Source organism: Cyprinodon tularosa, unplaced genomic scaffold, assembly GCF_016077235.1.
Source record: "Cyprinodon tularosa strain WSP-4 unplaced genomic scaffold, ASM1607723v1 ctg270, whole genome shotgun sequence".
Taxonomy (NCBI): Eukaryota; Metazoa; Chordata; class Actinopteri; order Cyprinodontiformes; family Cyprinodontidae; genus Cyprinodon; species Cyprinodon tularosa.
Window position 1 is genome coordinate 73,838 of NW_024038975.1, and position 24,943 is coordinate 98,780.

At 39.0% G+C, this 24,943-nt stretch overlaps 1 protein-coding gene across 1 annotated transcript; it reads left to right on the top strand.

Moving 5' to 3' along the window:
- The first annotated feature begins 947 nt into the window (after positions 1-947).
- On the top strand, positions 948-24,699 carry LOC119786401 (immunoglobulin-like domain-containing receptor 1). Its single transcript, XM_038289708.1, has 8 exons — positions 948-1,251; positions 13,521-13,691; positions 18,919-19,068; positions 19,242-19,361; positions 19,457-19,603; positions 21,179-21,301; positions 21,540-22,414; positions 23,293-24,699. Exons 1-8 carry the CDS (start codon positions 1,203-1,205, stop codon positions 23,329-23,331), a joined length of 1,674 nt encoding a protein of 557 aa, XP_038145636.1. The 5' UTR covers positions 948-1,202; the 3' UTR covers positions 23,332-24,699.
- Positions 24,700-24,943: the final 244 nt, after the last annotated feature.

Below are 24,943 nucleotides of genomic sequence, written 5' to 3' on the forward strand. Positions count from 1 at the left end.
TTCAAACATTAACAACCATTGCAGAAGCATCACCTAACTTTAAAATGACGTACTTTTATCATATAGGCCTACTCCATTTTAAAAAAAATTCTCACCTGACACCTTCCTGCATCAATACATTTTCCTTGAAATTGAATAATATTTCAATATTATTTTATTTCTAAATCAGAGAAGAAATGTCAAAAGTTGTGTGAATACTGAGATTATCTAAAACCTGGATTAGCACATTGTTCTGTTGATATGCAGCACAAGGTAGATACAAACATTCCCACACCAAGAGAAGCTGGTTGTTCTGTCCTGACACAGATAAAGAAGGAATTAAGGATTTAGAGCCAAGAAGAGGAATAATAGCACTGCTTTTCTCGTCTGCAGCATTTTTAACGGATTGAAGCACACTTGAATAAGAAATGAACCCTACTTCAAGTTAGCTCAGGCGGGCATGTATTGTGTCTTCAATCTAAAGCTTGATTGGGGTCCATATTCTCTATAAGACATGTAAACATCAACATAAAAAAGCTCCATCAGTTGACAAAAATGTTGCATCCTGAGAAGGAACTTTACAATCAGTGGCCTTTGAAGCAGAAAACTGCTTCTCCTTTTTTTTTACCCACCCTCAAGAGACATGAGTAGGATGTTAGCAATAATGTGAGGAATGCATTCTTTTATGGTGGAAACTCACAGCAGCACTGCAGACTTTCCTTTCTGGACTCCTTCAACCTGATCTAAAACCTGGATTATTAACACCACAAAGAAAGACACGATAACAAGATTTAAAGAAGGAAAAACGAAACCCAACAGTTTATATATATATATATATATATAAACTGTTGGGTTATAGTTAGTTGTGTTCTCTAACAAGGTCCAATAATGTGACACTATAAATTGTAAAAAAATAAAAAATTTACAAATGCACCTGTTAGTGTGGGCGGGGGAAGTGATGTCACCTGTATCTAGGTGGGGGAGGGGATGAGCAGCCTTTCCACTGGGAAGTTCGGTTGTGTACCGCTGCTCCTGCAGGGAGAAAAAAAAAAACCTATTATAAAAATAGCCTGTTAACATTCTGCCATAGGTGGAAAGCCTGGTTATTATGTTTGGAAGCATTTACGCGACGTTTTTCTGTCGATATTCCGTCTTTTTTGGAGGATTTCGGCTACTTACAGAGCAAGAAGTGAAGATTCCGCGGAAGGATACAGATCACTGAAATGGGAAACATGATACTTCTGTTGTTTCTGCTGCTGCACCTGCCAACAGGTGAGGCTCACTTAAAAATCCACCCGTGCCTAACTATTACTGCAGTATCCCTTTTTGAAACCTAAAAGAGAGAAATTTAGAAATAAAAAAAAGAATACCTAAACCAATAGTCGAAACTAACAGCAATGCCGAAAAGTTAATGATCGACAGGTGTAAACAGAACAACCCACGTATCTGTGGGCGCCCTAGTTTTTCAATCAAAACTGACTCCAACATGTGAACAAAATAATTTAATCCTCTTTACTTTTACTCTTTACTTTTATCTCTTGTATCTCTTGAGTAACTGAAATTGTCACTTTTGTTTTAAAAAATTAAGTTATAAAGAGCTTTTGATTCCAGTTTATTTAATTTTTTTTATATTGAGGTCAGCTTTGCAATAGAAAGCTCATAGGGGTTCCCAAAATGGGGGGCGGGGCCCACCGGTGGGCCGCGATGGTTTGCGACTTTATTCTCGTAATTTTCTAACTTTATTCTTATAATATGACTTCATTTGTGTAATTGTATGACTATTCTCGTAATTTTATGACTATTCTTGTAATTCCATGACTATTCTTGTAATTTTATCACTATTCTCATTACGATTTTATTCATGTATTTTATAACTCTTTCGTTATGATTTTATTCATGCATTTTATGACTCTTTCGTTATGCCGGCCTCAGTTACAACGCGAAGACAAGAGTTCCTTTTACTGATGTTTAATGCTCTTAAACACCGTAGAACTGACAAAATAAGCAGAAAAAAATACAACAGAAATAATTAGCCTCACAACATAACTTAACATACAATAAATGTAGCAAACAAACATACCACTTTGGCCTGCTTGTGACTAAGGCTGGGTTTATTCTTCTGTTTTAACTAGCAAATGCAGTTCTTAGTCTTTGTGAGCTCGTACAGTCCACTCCGAAACACAAGTGTGGTGCCGTTAGCTTACAATGTTGACAGGAAACATAAATGTCATTTTTCAAAATACGTGCATCCATCTTAATCTTAATAAAATAAAATACTGTCATTAACATTCAAAACAAACAATGATTATAAGGTATATTACACAAATATTGAACCATATAGAATAAAAAATAAATACAAACTTATATAAGGTGCAACAGCACCGATAAGTACAAACTTATTTGAGGTGCAACAGTGCCACCTTCTGGATTTCAGAATTATTGTACAAGCAAAACAATAGCATTTACACTCCCACCATCACACTATGTGTGATTCTACAGAACAGATGAAGAATAACAACGGGTTAAGGATACAAGATAACCAACTACGTGTTTCTTTTGTTATTATTCAGCTTCAAGTAAAAGTATTGTCTTATGTATTGGTCTTTCTAAAAATGTTTTAGTCGTGTGTGTTCCTTTTTGTCTATTGTGGTGTCACTGATGAGAAGTTTAACTTTGCTGACTCTCTTGTCAGCTCCTGGGAAAACATCTACCACTTTGGCAAGTTTCCACTGGTTTCTTGGTAGACCTTCATCTTGTAGTAATACAATGTCATTTATTTTAGTGTCTCTTCGAGTCTTGTGCCATTTTCTTCTCTGCTGCAGATTCAACAGATATTCCTTCCTCCACCTGGTCCAGAATATGTTCGCCAAATATTGAACTCTTTTCCATCTTTTCTGCAGATAGAGGTCTTCTCGAACGAATTCTCCAGGGGGTGTCGTAATGACCGTAGATTTCATTGTCAATATGTGGTTCGGTGTCAATGGTTCAGGTCCTACAGGATCGTTGATACACTCTGCACTTAGTGGTCGGCTATTCACAATGGCCATGGCTTCATACAGAAAGGTTCTTAGAGATGAAGTGTCAAGCCTTTGAGCAGATTGGTCCAATATGGATTTCAAGACATTTCTTATGGTCCTAATTTGCCTCTCCCAAACGCCGCCCATGTGACTGGAAGCAGGTGGGTTGAGAAGAAATTTGCAGCCTAGATCTTTCAGCTTCTCTTGACTTGATTCAATCAGCTTTTGAAACTCATTCCTTGCACCCATGAAATTAGTGCCTTGGTCGCAATGCAGTTGACTTACGTTGCCACGAATGGCTATAAAGCAACGGAGTGCATTGATGAAACAATCGGTACTGAGGTCATCCAGGACTTCTATATGGATAGCTCTTGAGCACATGCAAGTGAATAAGAGTCCATATCTCTTTATTTCTTTCCTTCCTTCTCGTACATAGAACGGTCCGAAGCAATCCATACCGCTGTACGTAAATGGAGCCGTAGCTTCCATCCTTTCTGGTGGTAGGTTGCCCATCTTTTGTTCCTGATTGCATCTCCTAAATTTTCTGCATTTGACGCATTTGTAAATTAATGATGACACACTACTGCTGCAGCCAATGATCCACACTCCATTAGCACGTATTTCGTTGACCGTCATCCCACGACCTTGGTGATGGATCTTTTCGTGAAAATGTTTGATGAGTAAGTTTGACACATGATGATTTTTTGGCAGGATAGCTGGGTGTTTGACATTTGGATGTAGTGATGCTCCAGTCAGTCGCCCTCCTACTCTCAGGACATTGCAGTTATCGATGAAAGGACTTAACTTATGAAGCTTTGATTTTGTTGTTTTAACTTCTCCTTTGTGTTTTAGGGATTGGATTTCTTCACTGAAAGCTTCAGTTTGAACGGTTTGAATTATGAATTCTTCTGCATTCTTTCTCTCTTCTAGAGTAGTTGTTTCATTGGACACTTTTGTTTTGTTCTTTATATGCTTTGCCAAGCGTTTTAGTCTTGCTATAGCCTTTACCAATCTCTTCCAATCTGAGAAATTTTGCATTCGACTTGAAATTGATTTCACTTCCTTTGTTTTGATTGTGTAAACTTGTGACATTTTTAGTTCTGGATCTTTATTGTCGATCTCTTTGACTTTGTCCTCCTCCTTAGGAAGTTCCTTCTGCCATAAGAAACTTGGTCCAGAGAACCAGTTTGATTCGACCAGTTCTTTTGTCATAACTCCGCGAGATGCATGGTCGGCAGGATTTTGTTCAGAAGAAACATAACGCCATTGACTTGGATCAGTGCTTGATCTGATTCGCTGAATGCGATTTGCCACGAATACATGAAATCGTCTTGCATCGTTGTAGATGTAACCAAGAACAACCTTGGAGTCAGTCCAAAAGTATTCTTGAAGACCTTCAATCTCTAACTCTCTCTTTAGGAAGCAAGCAGTTCTTGTAGCTACAACCGCAGCAGAAAGCTCGAGTCTTGGAATAGTTGTCACCTTGGTTGGAGCGACTCTTGATTTGCCCATTACCAGGGTACAGTGCACTTCTCCAGACTTAGTTACAGCTCTAAGGTATGAGCATACTCCGTAACCGGAAATACTGGCATCAGAAAAACTGTGTAGCTCATATTGCTGAATGTCCATAAACGATTTTGGCACATAACAACGTGATATTTTGATTGAGGACAGGTTGAGGAGGTCTCGTAGCCAGGCCTCCCAGTGCGGCTTGAGGTCATCTGGAAGCGGTTCGTCCCAGTCCAACTTGTCTTGACACATCCTTTGAAGGATTCTCTTCCCAACGAGAATGTAAGGAGCGAGAAATCCCAGAGGATCGAAAATTGAGGCTACTGTAGATAGTACTCCTCTTCTAGTGCATGGATTTTCTTTCACCATGATTCTGAAGTGAAATGTGTCAGATGTCACACACCACTGGACTCCTAAAGCCCTTTGGATTTTTGGCTCTCCCAAAGCCAGGTCCAAATCAGTAGCTCCTTCTGCACATTCCTCTTCAGGAATAGAGGCAAGCACTTCCTTGCTGTTGCTGATGAATTTGTGCAGGTGTAGCTTTCCAGAGTTACACAGATCTCTAGCTTCTTGTACAAGCTTGATGGCTTCTTCTTCGGAATGAACGCTAGCCAAGCCATCGTCCACATAGAAGTTGCGTTGTATGAACTTAATGGCAGCTTGACTGAACTTGTCTTTACCTTGTACAGCTAGATGTTTAAATCCAAAATTTGCGCATCCAGGTGAGGACGCAGCTCCGAATAGATGGACTGTCATACGAAACACCGATGGTGGCTTGTCCATATTACCTTCCTCCCACCATAGGAATCTGAGGTAATCCCGATCTTCAGCGACAACTTGAAATTGGTGGAACATACGTTCCACGTCGCACATAAAAGCCACTTGTCCTTTTCTGAAGCGACACAGAACTCCAACAAGAGTATTTGTGAGGTCAGGTCCGCTCAGAAGATGTTCGTTGAGAGATGTATTATGGAATTTCGCTGAGCAATCAAAGACTACACGGATCCTTCCTGGTTTTTGAGGATGGTAAATGCCATGATGAGGGATATACCAGACTGGTTCTTTGTTTATCTCCATCTCTGGCACCCTTTCTGCATCACCCCTCTTTATTATGTCCTGCATGAATGCCACATAGTCTTTGAAGTAGCTGTCATCCTTTCTCAAACGCTTCTCCAGACACTTTAACCTATATTCTGCACAAAGTCTGTTGTTTGGAAGATTAGGCCTTTCTTCCTTAAAGGGTAATGGCATTTCGAAATGTCCATTTTCCTTTTGCTTTATGCCTTCCTTGACTTTTTCCAAAAACTTCAAGTCTTCTTGTGACAAGGAATCTTCCTCAGTGGTCTTTTCAATAAAGTCCATTTCAAGCACTTTGATAATTTCAGCTGGAGAGATTACTTCTGAAACTTTGTTTCTGCTTACAAAGTGGACTTCATCCTTTAGTTGGTGAAACTCTTCAACAGCTGGCAAGACTTGTTTTACGATTATGTGATGACTGACACCAATTTCGTCTTCAAACTCGCCTTCAGAGTGGTTATAGCCAATAATGCTCCATCCTAGAGCAGATTTCTGTCCAAAAGGCTGGTCTCTTTCTCCGCTAACCACTTCAATGGGCAGTAAAGCCTGTGGGCAATTATAGCCAATTAGTAATGCAACTTCACAGTCAAGTTCAGGCGCCATCTCTTTCGCTAGATGTTTCAGGTGAGACCAGTCCTCTGCCGTCTTGCTTGTGGGAATATGGGATCTGTTGGCAGGTATGTAGTCTCTGGTGTAGACTGGTGGCAATTTGATTCTCGTTTCAGAATTAATCCCTCTTACTTGTAGATTGCTTAACTTTTGGCTGGATACAGTCTTTGTTTGGGATGTTATTGTAGAAATCTTGAGTTTAACTGACTCTTTCTTTACATTCAGCATCTCGGCTTTGTCTTTCAGAATAAAAGTAGTGTCACTTTGGGTGTCAAGCAAAGCATACACCAGTTTCTCTTGGTCTGGTTCATCCACAGTTTATAAATAAACTGGAACGACAGAAGAAGTACAACCTTTAGACTTATGCTGTACAACTCTATTGGACGTTACCTGCTTGGACTCGATATCTTGTGGATCTTGCTTTCTCTCTGTTTCTTGATTCACTTTTAACTTTTCTTGAGTTTCTTTAGGTCTTTGGTTTTTGTCTCTATCTTGATGCAAACATGTAGGGTGAGACTTTTGACACTTGTCACATACGCTTCTTGAAGTACAGCTTTTAGAGTTATGTCCAGTCTTAAGGCAGCCGAAACACAACTTCTCAGCTTGCACAAACTTTACTCTTTCTTCAACTGGCTTTTCCATCATCCTTCTACATTTGTGGAGTGAGTGGCCAGATTTCTTACAGAAGATGCATGTGAAGTTTGTCTTCTCATTGGAATTTGTGACGAGTGCTTTAGCATGTAAGGTGTAATTTCTTCTTGACTTGTCTTTCATAGCTTGCCTGTTATCTGTTTCAGTTGGCTTTATTGCTTGGAGGGATGTGATGGGATTACAGGCAATTCTGGCTTCTTTGTTGAGGAACTGAACAAAATGGCTGAAACTTGGGAACATTCTGTGCTCGTCTTGGTACTCAGTTACTGTCCTATTCCAGCGGGAACTTAGCCAATCTGGTAGCTTAGCAGCTATCCTTTGGTTTTCAACACAGTCGTTCAAAACTTGTAATCCTTGCACATAGGGGATGGCTGATTCGACACTACTCAGAAAATCTGCAAATTCTTGTAGATCTCGACTGTCTTTGGTGATCTTAGGCCATGAATGAATCTTGTCTCGATATGCCTTGCCTATGACAAAGGGATCTCCAAATCTATTTTCAAGTGTTTCCCAGGCAGTATAGTAAGCTGTGTCTGTCCCGACTAAGAAGTGACCTTCAATAGCTCTTCTGGCTGAACCACCAATGTACTTTCTTAAATAAAAGAGCTTCTCTTGTATTGGGAGGTTTTTGCGGTCTACTAATGTTTGAAAAGACAGCTTCCAATCATTATACTGCAGGGGATCTCCCAGGAAGACTGCTGGTTCTGGTACTGGAATTCTATTTGCAGCAATAGCTTCAGCCAGTGTTTGCACAAGGTCAATGGAGGCTGCCTGAGATGTTACTGAGGGTAATTGAGATGCAATGGGAGCTGATCGAGGCAGAGGAGCTTGGGGTCTTGGGATTGGAAGAGAGTGCAAGGATGGGGGGTTTTGAGCTTTAACTTGAGAGGGAATGAATGGCTGAGCAAGGTGAACAGGAAGATCTGGTTGTCTGGGAGAACTATCTTGCTTTGGTGCAGTTAAAGAGACAGGAGGCTTATTGTCTTTTTCACTGTGAGTACTTTCAGCATAAACCTTTAGCCTTGCTTGTGCTGCATTATGCTTTTGTAGCTCTTTTAATAGTTCTACTTCCTTTCTCTTTTCTTCTAACCTTGTCTTTATTGTAGTGCTTTCAGTTAGAAACTGTGCTCTTTTCCTCGCATCCATTACTTCCAGCTCTCTGATTTCCTCTTCACATTGATGTTGTGTTTTCAGTATTTTAATCACCTCTTCTGTTGCTGCCATCTCAGCTGCTGCTTGCTGCCTTTGTTGTATTGAATCAGGACATGATCTTTTAGAGAGTCTAGAATTAGTCTTTGACTTGCCTGAGGATCTAGATGAGGTATTGGACAATGTATCCTGAAATACTGACTCTGAGTCGGGCCAGGGAATATCACTTGGATCACCATTTCCTTCAAGAAGACACTGAGCCTTTTCCTTGGCTGTTTTAGTGATAGCCCAACATACATCACATTTTCTCCGTAACTCAGGTTCTGGGGCTTCAACGTCTCTTATTTCTTCAAAAAAATAGTTTATATCCTTTTGAAGAACATCAATGACAGTCACAGCTTCAGCTATCAACTCAGTGTCTTTACTTTTCATAAAATTTTTAAAGCAGTTTATGTGATATTTCCATTTCCTATATGTTCGCTCAAAGTCTTTTTTTTTATCCTTTAGCTTTGCATCTTGTAACGATTTTCCCTTTTCAGTTAGAGTACGTGTGCGTTGACTTCTGCGAACATCTTTATGTGAACTATCATCTCTTGCTGCTTGGAGTTGCTGGACATCCTCTTCTGTGCCCTGCTCTTGTATGACTTGTTCTTCATTACTGTCTTCTTGTGCACAGCTGACTTCTTTTGTGGACTGTTTTGTTATTTGAGCTTTATCTGACATGTTAAATATGTGATGCCTGTATTATCAATTTAGCTTATAGTCGTGTATAGATACTAAAACCTTTTTTTTATTTTAATTTTATTTTTTTTATTCTTCTTTTTTTTTTTTTTATATATATATATATATATAACTATGTGTGCAAGTATTAGAAGGAAATATTGCCCAATACTTGTAAAAAGAACCAAAATATACAAAAAGGGGTTCACTTATAACAAATAAACTTAAGAGTAATACTTTTAGAAAATTGCAATACTCCAAATATTTTTGCAATAATAAAAAATTTAATTAAAGTACTTCACTTTAATACTTGGTGTGCCTTTGATAACTATACATTTGCTGGTATTTGCTTGCAGTCTTAACTTCCGATAGGTAAACGTGCTGTGATGTCCGGTTACTGCTTTATTGTGTTGAGGTCATGAACGCTATTGAGGCTTTAGAAACCGTTCACATGTGCTTATACTACTTCTCAGACACCAGCTTGAGTGCTTGCTTGCTTAGCGTTCACTTGCCAACTTGCTTCGGTACTTGTTCAATGCGTCACGTCCATCCACACGATGCAGTCCTTCTCCAAACATTCACACGTCACCTCGTCAGCAGCTTTGGTCCCTTCGTCTTCAGCGGGGCAGTGCAGTGTTCTACTATGCCGGCCTCAGTTACAACGCGAAGACAAGAGTTCCTTTTACTGATGTTTAATGCTCTTAAACACCGTAGAACTGACAAAATAAGCAGAAAAAAATACAACAGAAATAATTAGCCTCACAACATAACTTAACATACAATAAATGTAGCAAACAAACATACCACTTTGGCCTGCTTGTGACTAAGGCTGGGTTTATTCTTCTGTTTTAACTAGCAAATGCAGTTCTTAGTCTTTGTGAGCTCGTACAGTCCACTCCGAAACACAAGTGTGGTGCCGTTAGCTTACAATGTTGACAGGAAACATAAATGTCATTTTTCAAAATACGTGCATCCATCTTAATCTTAATAAAATAAAATACTGTCATTAACATTCAAAACAAACAATGATTATAAGGTATATTACACAAATATTGAACCATATAGAATAAAAAATAAATACAAACTTATATAAGGTGCAACAGCACCGATAAGTACAAACTTATTTGAGGTGCAACAGTGCCACCTTCTGGATTTCAGAATTATTGTACAAGCAAAACAATAGCATTTACATTCGTTACGATTTTATTCTCGTAATTTTATGACTATTCTTGTTATTTCATTCTCGTAATTTTATAACTTATTTTGTTGCGATTTTACTCTTAATTTTAAGACTATTCTCGTTGTGATTTTACTCTCGTAAATTTATGATTATTCTCGTTACGATTTTATTCTCGTAATTTTATGACTACAGGTGCTGGTCATAAAATTAGAATATCATGAAAAAGTAGATTGATTTCAGTAATTCCATTTAAAAAGTGAAACTTGTATATTATATTCATACATTACATACAAACTCATATATTTCAGATGTTTATTTTGTTTAATTTTGATGATTACAAATGACAACAAATGAAAATCTCAAATTCATCATATCAGAAAATTAGAATATTGTGAAAAGGTTCAAAATTGATGGCCCCTGGTGCCACACTCTAATCAGCTAATTAACTCAAACCACCTGCAAAAGCCTTTAAATGGTCTTTCAGTCTAGTTCTATTGGCTACACAATCATGGGGAAGACTGCTGACTTGACAGTTGTCCAAAAGACGACCATCGACACCTTGCACAAGGAGGGCAAGACACAAAAGGTCATCGCTAAAGAGGCTGGCTGTTCACAGAGCTCAGTGTCCAAGCACATTAATAGAGAGGCGAAGGGAAGGAAAAGATGTGGTCGAAAAAAGTGTACAAGCAAGAGAGATAACCGCACCCTGGAGAGGATTGTGAAACAAAACCCATTCAAAAATGTGGGGGAGATTCACAAAGAGTGGACTGCAGCTGGAGTGAGTGCTTCAAGAACCACCACACACAGACGTATGAAAGACATGGGTTTCTGCTGTCGCATTCCTTGTGTCAAGCCACTCTTGAACCACAGACAGCGTCAGAAGCGTCTTGCCTGGGCTAAAGAGAAACAGGACTGGACTGCTGGTGAGTGGTCCAAAGTCATGTTCTCTGATGAAAGTAAATTTTGCATTTCCTTTGGAAATCAAGGTCCCAGAGTCTGGAGGAAAAGAAGAGAGGCACTTCATCCACGTTGCTTGAAGTCCAGTGTAAAGTTTCCACAGTCAGTGATGGTTTGGGGTGCCATGTCATCTGCTGGTGTTGGTCCATTGTGTTTTCTGAGGTCCAGGGTCAACGCAGCCACATACCAGGAAGTTTTAGAGCACTTCATGCTTCCTGCAGCTGACCAACTTTTTGGAGATGCAGATTTCATTTTCCAACAGGACTTGGCACCTGCACACAGTGCCAAAGCTACCAGTACCTGGTTGAAGGACCATGGTATCCCTGTTCTTAATTGGCCAGCAAACTCTCCTGACCTTAACCCCATAGAAAATCTATGGGGTATTGTGAAAAAGAAGATGCAATACACCAGACCCAACAATTCAGAAGAGCTAAAAGCCACTATTAGAGCAACCTGGGCTATCATAACACCTGAGCAGTGCCACAGACTGATCGACTCCATGCCACGCCGCATTGCTGCAGTAATACAGGCCAAAGGAGGCCCAACTAAATACTGAGTGCTGTACATGCTCATACTTTTCATGTTCATACTTTTCAGTTGGCCAACATTTCTATAAATCTTTTGTTTTTATTGGTGTTCAGTAATATTCTAATTTTCTGATATGATGAATTTGAGATTTTCATTTGTTGTCATTTGTAATCATCAAAATTAAACAAAATAAACATCTGAAATATATGAGTTTGTATGTAATGTATGAATATAATATACAAGTTTCACTTTTTAAATGGAATTACTGAAATCAATCTACTTTTTCATGATATTCTAATTTTATGACCAGCACCTGTATTCTCGTTACGATTTTATTCTCGTAATTTTACGACTATTCTCGTTACGATTTTATTCTCGTAATTTTACGACTATTCTCATTGCGATTTTATTCCCGTAATTTTATGACTATTCTCGTTGCGACTTTATTCTCATAATTTTAAGACTATACTCGTTATGATTTTATTCTCGTAATTTTATGACTTCATGCTCATAATATTAAGACTTTATTCCCGAAATAAAAAAAATCTCTAGCCTGCCCCTAATACTCCGTCGTACAAGGTATATGGAGGGTCAAAATGTTTTATAAAAGTACCATGAAATAAGTAAATGTAACATTAGTTTATTAATTTATTAAAATCATGACATTTATCAATCAATTTCTAAAATGCACAATTAAATAATTAAACATTAAAACATTTAAAATTGCAAATTAGAGGTTTAAAAATATACATTTGGTTATATATGTAAATAACATTATATTTAAAATAGGGGGAAGTAATGGAGTGATTACGTATTTTTAGGGAGTCGCAGTCTGTTGACTTTTTATTTTTGGGTCAGAGGCTGAAATGTTTAGCAACATCTGTTATAGAGGATTTTAAAAAGAGCTTATTGATCTCTTATAACTAATCAAATGTGTCACACCAACATTTTTTTAAGGGGCAGTTTATAGTTTTTCTGTAAAACTAATTTGAACAGATGAAGCAAAATAAGAATTTATATGATAATTTTAAGCCTTTTATTAGTCTAATAATAATTGTGCATGGTGTTTTGAATACTTCCATAGCCATATTTGTGTAATATTGCATATTTTGTAGTTACTGAATTTAAATTCACAAGAAGTTGTATTTATTTTGGACATTAGTTCATTCCTGTATATATTTATATATTTATTTTTACTTACCTTTTTTTTTCTAATACAAAAATGATAAATTGAAACACCTAGACAGAATTTAAAAAGCTACTAATATGGCTTAAAATGTAAGGATAAAAAAAATGAACTGACAGTTTTATAATCACTAAAAAAATTCTAGGTAACATTGGTTTTATTATATATAAACAGATATTATGTCATAAGCATAATATGATGGCCTGCAGTGAAAGAAGATGCTAGCAGAGAAAACAAATAATGAAAATCTTTATATCATTTTAGGAATGACTTTACCTACTGTTTAAGCAATACATTTTCTCTAAATATCTGGAGGTGACAGGACTTTTTTTTCTCAAATAAAATGCAAATGCACAACCCTGTACCCGCTCCTGATGCAGTGGGTAGCACTGCTGCCTTGCAGCAAGAAGGTTCTGGGTTCGATTCCCGGCCCGGGGTCTTTCTGCATGGAGTTTGCATGTTCTCCCTGAGCATGCGTGGGTTCTCTCCGGCCTCGTCCCACAGTCCAACAACATGAATGTTACGTTAATTGGTTTCTCTAGATTCTCCTTAGGTGTGTGTTTTCGTGAATGGTTGTTTGTTCTGTTTGTCTCTGTGTTGCCCTGCGATGGACTGGCTACCTGTCCAGGTCACCAGGACAAAGCTGCCCACAGATACGGCCTTATCCTGTTTACACCAGTCCATCTCGCCGTAGACAGCTGGAGATGGGCACCAGCACTCCTTCATGTTTTTTTTTTCTGTTATCTTAACTCATAGTTTGATTTATCAGCAGCATATACCTGTCATCAAGAGTACAGTTTACTGCTCATTACTGACTACTGTTATTAGTGGTGATGACATTAGTCTAGGTGCTGTAAACAGTTAACTGGTCTGGTTGGATTCCAGCGTTTAACCACAGTTATGCTGGTTCCAGTCAAAGAATGTGTTTATTATTTCGTTCTTTTACGTTCTGTCCCAGAGCTGCTGTCCATTCAGGTGGTCGTCCCAGAGACTGAGAGGTCAACAACGCTGTTTGGCTCTGTGACAATCCACTGCGACTACTCAACATCAGCCAACCCTCAGGAGGTCCTCGTCTCATGGAAGTTCAAGTCCTTTTGTAAAGATCCGGTCTTGGAGTATTACTCCACAGGTGAGGCTTCTTCTAAATGGAAAGGATATAGGAAGTATTCTACCACTGCAATTAGATATCCACCAAATTCTTCACTCAAATTACTAAAAATACATGTGAGTAGGTCAGCTCTAAATCCATTATCTATCCACCCTAAATGAGTTCAGTGTTGTTTGGCACACCCTTCTTGAAATATTTCAAGTTTTTTACGGCACCAGTGCTCGTGTTTGTTTTGTTTTGGGGTTTTTTGTATTGTGGGCTGACAGGGAAGGGGTTACTAGAGAGGGGGGAGACATGTGTCCACTGAAGAAGGCCCCCCCCCTTCAGTGCAGATTAAGACCCCACTCCCATCTTTTAACCAAAACTAAGCAACCTTCATAGAATATTTTCATTACATTTCTGATTATACGTCAACCAACAACTTGTCGAATGACCTCTATCATAGCCGGAGAGGGTCTGCATCGCATTCAACAACACTAAGCTACTTTGAATAGGGTGGAAGTAACCATGCAACACAAAACACCTAAAAATGTGCCGATGGCATGCGTCACTTTCCCCATTTGTTAAAACGACGGAAGTGATGCGACAAAGTTTCCCAGAGAGACTGTATATTTGTGCAAATTGTGCAGGGTTGACGTTATGTTATGTTTATTTCAAGGCTCTAAACTGGTCGGCACATCAGTCTCTGACGAGTCGGGTGAGGTGGCCGGGGGCGACAAAACTAGACATCGTCATACAACAATGTGTCATCACAATTAGATTTATTACCTCATCACTATTTATCTTTCACACGGCTACTGGAAACAGAAATGTGGTTTTATCCAACTGCAGTTTTCCAGGAGATCTGGATTTTACCACGATATGGTCTTTACCACGCTGATCCTCATGGAAAATGTTGTCTTCCTTCAGGCAAACAATACAGCTTTCATCCACTAGGCGGAGCCAAAATCGACCAACACATAAAGTTCTTTAGTACTGCTTTTTTTGTGTCCGCAAACACCTGGGAAGCATTAAGAACACCTTGGTCTCCCCAACATATTCATGATGGAACATGATAGTAACCAGGTTGTCTTGAGAGTTCTCGGAAACCTTCATATGTAGTGGTACCGAGTGATCCAAATTGGTAACTGCACTTTAAAACTGCAAATTTAATGTAAGGTTGCAATAATTTCCCTTGAAAGTTACCTTGAAGGCACACATGCCCGCTAAAGATGAGGCTTGAGACAATCTCACCAGATTCAATGATTTTATTACAGTTATTGGAACAAAGCAATTTAAAACCACTCACACATTAAAATAACAGTCACAGCTCAACTCCAGGATGGCAGTGTAAATCAGGGTAGTGACCTACAAAAGAACACAGCAAAAAAAAACAAAAAGAAAATCGTGCACCAAACCGAAAGGAGTACCACCACCCGGAAAGTCCACCACCAACACCAGGAGCTGGCCGTTTCTGTCAAAATAAAAAGACATTCAAATCACACATTTCATATTAAAACAGTTCAGTGCACAAAAAAATCAAGCAGCAGTAGTTTCAATAAAGTCAGTTTGGGGATGAACCCCCACGCCGCAGCAGACACTGCAGAAAGATTCACCAGCAGAATCGGTACACGCCAGTCACAGACCGGCCCGAACCAGTCACACTGGACGAGAGACAGGAAGCAGCTTCCCGCTGACCAGGACGGCGGGCATTGAGCCGACAGCCAAAGTAACAGGTAGCCGGCGACGGACGCCTACAGGCGGACTGCCGGCCGGAAACAGCAGACAAAACAGCCAGCCAAGGACAAACGGCAGCGTCTAATTAAACATGCATGTCAAAAAAATATAGAATCTAGAAGCATGTGAAGAATGAGCTTTTCACTTACCACTGAGCTCTATGTAGTGCCTCTGGCAAGGAGAAGAATCAGGCAGCTTGTATGGGACACCTGCATATATATATATATCAGTAAAGCTGAGCTAAGGCTAGGCTAACAGAATTAAACTAAAATAACTCTTACCACAAGAAGGCTTGATTAGTGCTTAGTTTAAAGCGCATCATTCGAGCGCGCATCTGTATGCAGCTGGTGTGCTGCGCCAGCAAACACCGAGGTCTGAGCCGGAAGGACAACATGATGACCAGGTGAGGGAGGGCCCTTTATATACAGACAGCGCCACAACCAATTGGGTCAGCACTTGTGTGGTGCATTCAAAGCCCGCAGGGCATACTGCCACACATAAAAAGATTACAGGGTCTTGCCTAAGCTCCTCCCTAGAGGATCCTGACTGCTGCAGTGTTAGTTTATCAGAGATGTGTGGCCTCTAGATGCTGGTATGGCTTACTTATCAGAGGAATTAAAAAGAAAATTGACCAGAACTACTTGTAGTAAGGTAACATGCCAACTAATTATCACTCTTACAGAAGCACAGCTGCTATGTATAACCCATAAAAGCAATCCATCATCTCAATGATACAGACCACTTCTGTTCTGACTTCATCCGGCCCATTGCTCATATAAGCTCTTGGAGCTGCACTTTGGAATAGGGCTCCTATCTGGAGAGAAGTGCACACACCTCCAAATTGAGCATAAGTTTGTAGACTCGCATCTTGCTCTCATCAGTCTTTCATGCTGTCAAGCTCTGTTATTGTTTTTTTTGTGATGAGGAGGAGAAAAAGAACGAGCAGCAGCTAAGGACCTTTATGATTCTATATTATTATTATAGTGTTTAACAGATGCAGAGATACTGATGAGCCTCGGTATGATCAGCATACTGTTTGCTGTAAAATGGGCAAAAAGAAGAGCAAATATTAGATTTTGGGTACCAAATCCATTCTGGCTTCGTAGCTCCTCACAGTTATTGCACAGGACTGAAAGGCACCAAGTGCAACAGGGAGGTGGAACCTGTTAAATGTCTGGAGAGAAGGACTGGAAAAATATATATATATATGTTTTTAAAGAGATAAAAAAAAACATTAATGGAAACTTCTCGCTTTTCTTGAAGAACATTGATAATTTAACCCTAAAATCCAACATTATACAATCTGCTACAGCAGGAAATGGACCCTGATGAGTTATATTAACCAGATTGTTAAACAACAATGTACGGGACGATATTTGTTGAAGTGATCGCCAAAAACAAGACAAACCAGATGTCCAAGTCTGCATTCAACCTGGCTCCACAGGCAATGCTATTGTTGCGCAATCATGTTGTGAAAAGCAGACAGATCAGTGATCTAGACATTACACAGGGCTCATTTATATAAAGCATGTTTATTTACATACCTACCAAGATAGAGGTTGTTGCATTGCTTTGTTAACCCCTTAAAGCCAAGTGCATATTTTTTTTGACACCTCTGCATCATCAGTGTGATATTTTTTTCCTTGAAAACCCTGACTCAAACAAGCAACATGTAGTGAACAGAAAATTTACAAAGCATTATAAAGAAATGCCTAATGTAAAATTGATGCAAATAAATTATCTACTTTATCTTATATATAATTGATGCATTTTTATTTAATTTATCAGAAAGTTTAATGATGACTAATTAAAAAAAAATAATAATAACATTTCCTGTCAATTATTTCATGGTTTCGGGCATTAAAGGGCATTGTGTTTGACCATGAGGAAGACGGTGAGGTGCAGGTAATAAGGTTTCAGATATGCCAGTAGCTTAATAATCCCAGCATGATTTAATCAGAAAAATAGGTATAGAGAGTTAAGATGATCAGAAGAGAGTTCTGAGTAAAAAACACAAGGTTTTGCATTTTGATTACATGATGCATTTAACCCTGATGGCACATTAGGGTTATGTGATTTCTACTAAATAAAATTATGGAAAATACTGATGGCGTTCTGCTGTTCTTTGCAGATCTGAAGCCAGTTGTGGAGGAGCAGAGACCCCTTTATGGAGGGGGCAGTTATATCATACAAAAAACCAAAATTAGACTTAGAATATGTAACTTGGCTTAAACCAGGTTGATGCATGTTGTTTAATTTGAATTCTATACAATATCTATGTTGCAAGTTTCTGGGAGGAAAGCGGAAACATGTTTCCCATCCTCAAAGGCACATAATTTTTCTCATATTTCAAAAAGGAATAGAGAATATTCCAGCTAAAATCTGCACAGCCATGTTTGTTTTGCTTCAGCTTGCCACATCCAATGACTTCATACATGTCACTGCATTAACCTGTTCAAAACATTTCGGTATCGAGACTAATGCATCAGTTGCCCTCTGGAAAGATGTATTTTCACGATTTTGTAAATTCAAAAATCTTGGGACAATTCATCTTGCTGGCGGGGTACAAAATCATGTGCCCCTCAGGAAAGAAAAAAAAATCAAAACAATTTTGAAATTTAATAAGGATCTACTGCTAATTTTTATTCATATGAACAGTTTTATAAATTCTGTTGATGTGGAATTTACACGGGGGTATAGTTTTGCAAATATGGTGCAATAAGAAGCCACATCCTAGAACGGAATAAGTAAAACTGATTAAATGGTGAACGTGCAGAATATACCCAGCTTAGGACTCAGAATGAAGCAGATCAATGACTTGTGGGTAAACACTTCTTCAGCCTTTGAGTTTTTGGCCCCCAGGCAGCTTTTGTAAAGCAAACTTTCTTGGCCCTTAACTTGTAATGCTTGGTTTAAATGTCCTGGAAGTCAGGGAGGTCATGATTTCTGCAAGTACTTAGATTTTAAATCACATTTTTTTTGCATCTTATGGTTACCTCAATCATGAGATAAAAATGAAATCAGATAAAACTGTGCAGACATATTAAAAAATAAATAAATAAATAAATAAAACCACTTTAGTGGTTTTAGATTTCCCTTCATTTAGCTGCAGCAGAAACCTTAATTTCCAAACGGCAGAGATGGGGGGCAGTGGGGACTTTCCGTTGGTTTGTTTTGTTGTCTCTTTCAAAGATTGTGTAACGTAAACTTTCTGCATGTATTCAGGTATAAAACAACAGTGTTTCTGTGCTGGGTTTTTATTTTGGGAAATAACTGTGCTGTTACAACCCTTGTTATGACACATTTGCCAAACAATGTTTCCAGGAAGTGTTGATAACTTCTTTCCTCAGTACATAGTTTTATTAACCTGAATCTGGCTTATTTAGCAGCTGTATTCTAAGTTATTTTTTTCATATTACAGCAATAAAGTAATATTTTATCAGTACAAAAATACTTATCCTAATGATTACTTATCCTCAACTGTAGCGTTAAATGAGTATAACCTGATACATTGCTTTCTTTGTTTCTGAAGCTTATCAGGCGGCTCTGCAGCTCGGTCAGGATCCTGCCAATGACTGTCCAGACAGCCAGCGAACAGTTCGCACTGTCATCCAGAAGAGGGGAATCAATCAGCCAATGCTGGGAGCAGAGTACAAAAATCGCAGAATCACAATTCAGAACAGTACGTTTTATCCTAGCAGTGGGATTTGTTGCCTTGGAATTATCAGCATGTGTAACTTGCCTAATATGTAATATTTAAGTGAACATATTCTATTATTATTATATATTGTTTGAGTAGCATTTTGTTGTAGAGATGAAGCCCAGAGGGATTTAAACAGAATTTTCTCTAAACAGATGCAGATTTAGTGATAAATGAGGTGATGTGGTGGGATAACGGCATGTACTACTGCAGCATCGAGGCTCCTGGGGACACTACGGGTGACTCGGATCGAGAAGTCAGGCTCATTGTTTACCGTAAGTTTCCTCTGTCTCTTCCTGCTGAGGCTTTTAAAGAGAACAATGGCTGTGAAAGCAAAGCTGAGGTCAGTTTTACTGTCTTCTTGTTTCAGACTGGCTCACTGTCCTGTTCATCATCATCGGCGCATTGTTGCTCATTATGCTCTTCTGCATATGCTGCTGTCAGTGCTGCCCACAAAAGTGCTGCTGCTATGTCCGCTGTCCCTGTTGTCCTCAGACCTGCTGTTGTCCTGAAAAAGGTACTAGAGAGGGCTTCATGTGTGTTTTAAGCCAGAATTTGTACGGACAAAAAGGGAGAAAAGGGTTAATGTATACAGAGGCTGTACACATTGACTTGCATCTAGATTCCCTTTATCCTTGAGGTACTCACTCAAAACTTGAGATTTTGTTAAATTCATCAATTGTCACTGTCAGAAACCCGAGATATATTTTAAGTAATTTAGAAAACAAAACACAATTCTGTCAACTTCAGATTTTTTGCTTTAAAGTTTATCTTAAAAATCGGTGTATGGACAGCTTAAAGCAGATTGCAGGTGCTTTTTGGGGGTTTGTTTTAGCATAACATGATCTAGTCCAAATTTATTCTGTTTCTTGTTTTTATAATTCAAAATGAGCTGATCTATCTTGGTTGAAAAAAAATTTGCTCCCACCCCCCGAGCTGACAGGGGTATAGGGGGGTATTTACAGAAAATAGATTTCAACTTGTAAAAGTGTTAAGTTCAATATCCTAATATTTTAAAAGCTACATCAAAAATATCAAATTGCAGTTTAAATATTATGTAACGTGATAAATGTTTAGGCATCCTGGTTAAAATGAAATATAATCAGAAAGCTGTCAGTGAAGTAAAACAAGATGAAATAGCAGAATAATAATGACAAAAATATCCCTAACTGTACATAATGTCAGATTTCTTTAGGTTAAAGATGCATAACTTTGTGCTTTATACATATTAAAAAGAGAAAAGCCATGGAAATGTTATACTGCAAAATGTATTAAATAAAAAACCTTCAAGTTATTAAAAATAACTAAATCGGCCAATTGTGGAATCAGGATTCAGGAAAACACTATAGTCTGAGGAAATTAGTTGGATAAATATAAAAACAACTTTAAAAAAGCAAATGATCTATAATAAACACAGAAATAATAATAAATGTCAAGTATTACTTATGAAATCTACAATCATCACAAGTTATTTTTAATGTACTAATAAACATTAATAACTAAAGTTAAATAATAAAAAAAAGAATAGTAATAAAGTTAGTCATTGGCATTTTTCTGGGCATCCCACCAGGTACTCCAGCCTCCTCTCACATGCCAAAGTGTGGATGTTCTGTTTGTTGATGACTGGAAATTGCCCTGTGGAGTGTAGCAGTGTGTGTAGGTGTCCATGGTTGATTTTGCTGTTACCTTGTACTCTGTGACTGACCTGTTTAGACTGCCACCACCTGTAAACTCCAACCCATGCGACTCTGTGTAGACAAACGCCGATAGACAAGGGCTGAATTAAAGAGAAACTGAATAGATCAGCTTTTACTTTGATTTTTAAAAATGACAGCGTAGTGTATCGGGGTTTTCAAGTTCAGAATAATGCATTTTCTTTATAAGCTACGAATGAACAGTTGCTGTAGATTTTCTTTTTTTAATTTAAGTTCCCCAGTTGTCTGTCTTTTTTTATACTTTTTTTTATCCACCAGGCTTTAATTTGCATTTTATTTACAGCTAGAATATGCTATTCACTGACTGGCTTGATCCAGAGTCTGATTCCTGTTATTTTCAAACAGTGAAATATTTCTGGTTTGTGCTCTGATTGCAGCGGTAATGCAGCACCGGATGCTGAAAGAAGCTCAGAAAGCCATGGGTCCCTGGATGAACGGTCAGCCTATTTACACAAACATCAGCAATGCCTCCTCCCAGGGTGTTCCCTTGCTCTATTCTGGTAAATATCCATCAAAGAAAGGCATGAAAAGATCTATCCGCTCAAAGATTGGTGTCTTTACTCAGGGTGTGTTTATTTGGTCATACCTTATAGAGTCAAGAACGTGTTCTTGTGCTAATAAAAACTATCCACAAACCTGTTCCACATTTGTATTGTGCTTTAGTATATTCAGCATCTTGTTCTTGATAACTGCAGCTTTTCTTTACTTTTAATCTGTGGTATTTTTTTTCCCCTTTAGTCCCAGCTTCCATATCAGACTACTCAACGAAACAAAACCTCTCTATGACTCCCATGCATTTGGCACCAATGGCCCCGCAGCAGCAGCACCACACTTCACATCCACAATACATGGCGAACAGCAGCCTTCGAAGTAGCGTTCAAGGAGCCAACCCAATGTTGGACTATCTGGAGAACCAGGTGAGAGGACTTGATGTGAGCCCTCCTCAAATGGCACCACACAATGTTCGAAACATGACGCCTTCGCAGCCCCGTCTGCAGCCTCAACCCTCTCCTCCAGCGGTGCCCTACGCCCCTGGCCCGCCCAGCATGTTATCAGCTCTGGACGAGATGGGGGTGAGGGGGATGGAGAGAAGGGTGATCACTCTGCCTCCAATCATCCAGCGAGTCCCCAGCTTTTCCTCCCGCAGGGACACAGCTGGAGGAAATGGGGCCAGGGGGTATCCAAGAATGTCCAGTCAGTCTAGTGGCAGCACCAACCGCTCAGGAGGGGGCCAACAGCGAGACAGACATAGGTACAGAAGCAGGGACGACCCTCCTCCAAGAAGGGGGATACTGCGTGAATACAGTGACGATTCAGACTGGGATAACCAGGGAGGAAGAGCAACGCATGGGGGGTCGAGGAACGAGAGGAGAGGGCGAGGGTCCAGGCCACGCACCCGAAGCCGTGACGACCTAATGGAGGAGCTGCATAGCAGATCAGCAAGGAGAGAGAGGAGCTACTCCCCTCCTCGGCACCGCACAAGGTCCTGGAGCTCTGATGAGGAGGTCAGCACCAGGAGGAAAGGACGCAAAGTGAAGGATTGGCCAGAAAAACCTCCCAGCTACTACTCCAGTGAGGTCCAGCCTGGTCGCAGGAACTACGACCGTCTTTCTGTAAGATCCTCACCTACTGCTGATACATACAATGAACCAGCAGTGTGTTAAAACATAACCCCTGTGAGCTGTATTTTCTGATCTGCCTTTAGTTTGTAGTCTCCATGTGAGAGCTGTGGCTTTGAAAGGCAGGACGGGTTTTCCCGGAAAGCCAACAGTGTCAACATTTAGATCAGTTTAACACTCAGTTTAGTGGAGCGTTAATAAAATTCCCCTTCAGTCGTTTAATATACTCCAAATATACAGATTACCTGAAACCCTGCAGATTCAGTATGAGCTGATGAGCACTTCTTTTCTCTCAAGTAGGAGTATCAAAGATGTCGGGACATAAAAATATTGACCAACATTCATAAACCTATGAATGTTGAACCAGAAATGTGTGTACCTAAATGTAGCGTTGCCACATCTTGTGAAATTTTTTCTGCAAATGTCTGAAAACTTGGCCTTTATAAATGGCCTCTGCAGACTACAGAGCTAAATAGTCAGACTTCTAACTATACTATTTCTAGGAATGGCAAAGGCTGCTTTACTCTTGATTACGCTTTAGTAAAATGACAGAAAAGCTGCAACACCGCCACAATCCAGTTGATGGTTTATAAACGTTTTCGCCTTTCTTTGTACAGCTGTGATAAAAGAAAGTTAGCAAAGCATACATGTGCAAGCTTCATTGTGACTATTCCACAGATCTCTCACACTGCCCCCAAGTGGCAGCAGGTGGGTACAACACATATGTGCAAAGCTAATGCTGTAAATTTCTGCAGTCATAGCTTTGATTTCTTCTTCTTTGTTTTTTTTTCTGTGTGGCTTTTTCCATGTGGCGATCATAGTAGTTCTGTTTTAGACTCTAATCTCTGCTTTTTCACCTTTTTCTCTCTTAGGATAGAGGCTCCCATAGCAGTACCAGCGTAGTCATCTGAAACATTTCTTATTTTTTCCTCACTGTTTCCACATCGGTGAAATGAAGGCGTTTGAAGCTGCAGCTGTTTAACGAACTGAAGTAAACTGCTTTACAGGCAGTGTGTGTAATATGTGCATATTTGAACTGCACTTCCATTGTGTGTAATTACTGCTATATAAAGAAAACCATGTTCATTTCCATTTAAATTAGCTGGTTATGTGAATCTTTTATGTATTGTCTGTGTGTGCATATTTCTGTGGTGAAAGACATTATCTTAAGAATGATTTAAATCTATAGTTTTCACAAATTTTTAAACATGCATGTATGACTATAACAGCGCCTTCACATCAGACCTGATTCCAATTGGCAGTTCTAGACAGGGGCCAGTGGGTCTATAGAACTGGTCCTGGACCCCATTAAGGCCCCTTTACTACTACATAATACAACATTTATTAAAAATAAATTATATGTTCTGGGAAAAAAACTGCTACGGAAAAGTCAGTTTAATCATTTTTTATTTTAGTTTTATTTGATTTATGATTTAAAAAATTAAGTAGTTGCCTTTTTAGCTTCGATAATCCCTATAAGATCACTAGTTTTGTCTTCTAGATATGAAGTTTCCAGACTTGCAAATGGCTGGTTTGCTTGATATATTAAGTGAACCAAAGAACATCTCACTTTTTTTGGTTCCATTCTTTTATTCTGTGCCCCCATTTAAAAATAAAAAAAAATGGCCCACCATGGCCTCCCTGGTAAATTTGTTCTCAAACCGCCACTGGTGATTGCAGTGACAAAATCTCCCCATTTAGATGCTGTGACTCTCCTGTCATGTAGACAGCAGTTTGACAAACTCCACTCCAGCTGTTACACCCACAGCTTTAAATTGAAGGAGCTTCTACCTCCTGCTAAGCATGGAGGACCTGACGTGACGCTGCAAACAAAGGGAGCTGTTTGACATTCCTTACTTCAGACTATGTCGACATTTATTTTTTTTCTATCTTTAATGTTAATTGACAAAATGTTTAGTTTCCAATGTGCTCTTTCACTCTGTCACAGCCTCATCAGCACTGATAGTTTGTGTCAACGCAACAAGACACAGAAGTTCAGTTTCTCCAACTCCAGGAACTGTTGCTTCCCATCCATCATAGGTGTCATGTTCCTCCTGTCTCACTGTAATTCCCAAAATCGTGCCTGTTGCATCTCTAGAAACCCTGCCTGTTGCAATTCAATGTTCAGTGCAAATGCAAAACTCCACAGCTGCAGTAGAAAGCAGAAGAAAAAAAACTCTAAAATACTGTATAAATGTGATCTTACCTAATCATTTCTTTTGTAATTGATGAAGTGATGTATAAGATATGTTTTAATAAACTTTTTAGACAGAACTGGAGTGATTTTTGTTCTTTAATAGATTCTTGGCATGTTTGGAAATTTGCAAATCTCTCTTTTATTTATTTTCAAACATATCCCAATAGGAGTTTCTACAAAGGGATCTACTGTTCGCATCTAAAGTATCCAGACAATTTTGTGCTCTTAATCTTTAGTTTAGATTGTTAGGAATAAAAGTTTATCTGAGATTAAGGATAGTTTTCAATTCACTAATAAAATAAACTTTAGTTTAGTCACACTAAGTG

What these genes read in the sequence shown, in the direction of transcription:
- LOC119786401 (XM_038289708.1), top strand. Translation starts at nt 1,203, where the DNA reads ATGGGAAACATGATACTTCTGTTGTTTCTGCTGCTGCACCTGCCAACA. An exon ending in CTGCTGTTGTCCTGAAAAAG is followed by an intron (nt 19,604 to 21,178) that starts GTACTAGAGAGG and finishes CTCTGATTGCAG; the next exon opens with CGGTAATGCAGCACCGGATG. An exon ending in TGTTCCCTTGCTCTATTCTG is followed by an intron (nt 21,302 to 21,539) that starts GTAAATATCCAT and finishes TTTCCCCTTTAG; the next exon opens with TCCCAGCTTCCATATCAGAC.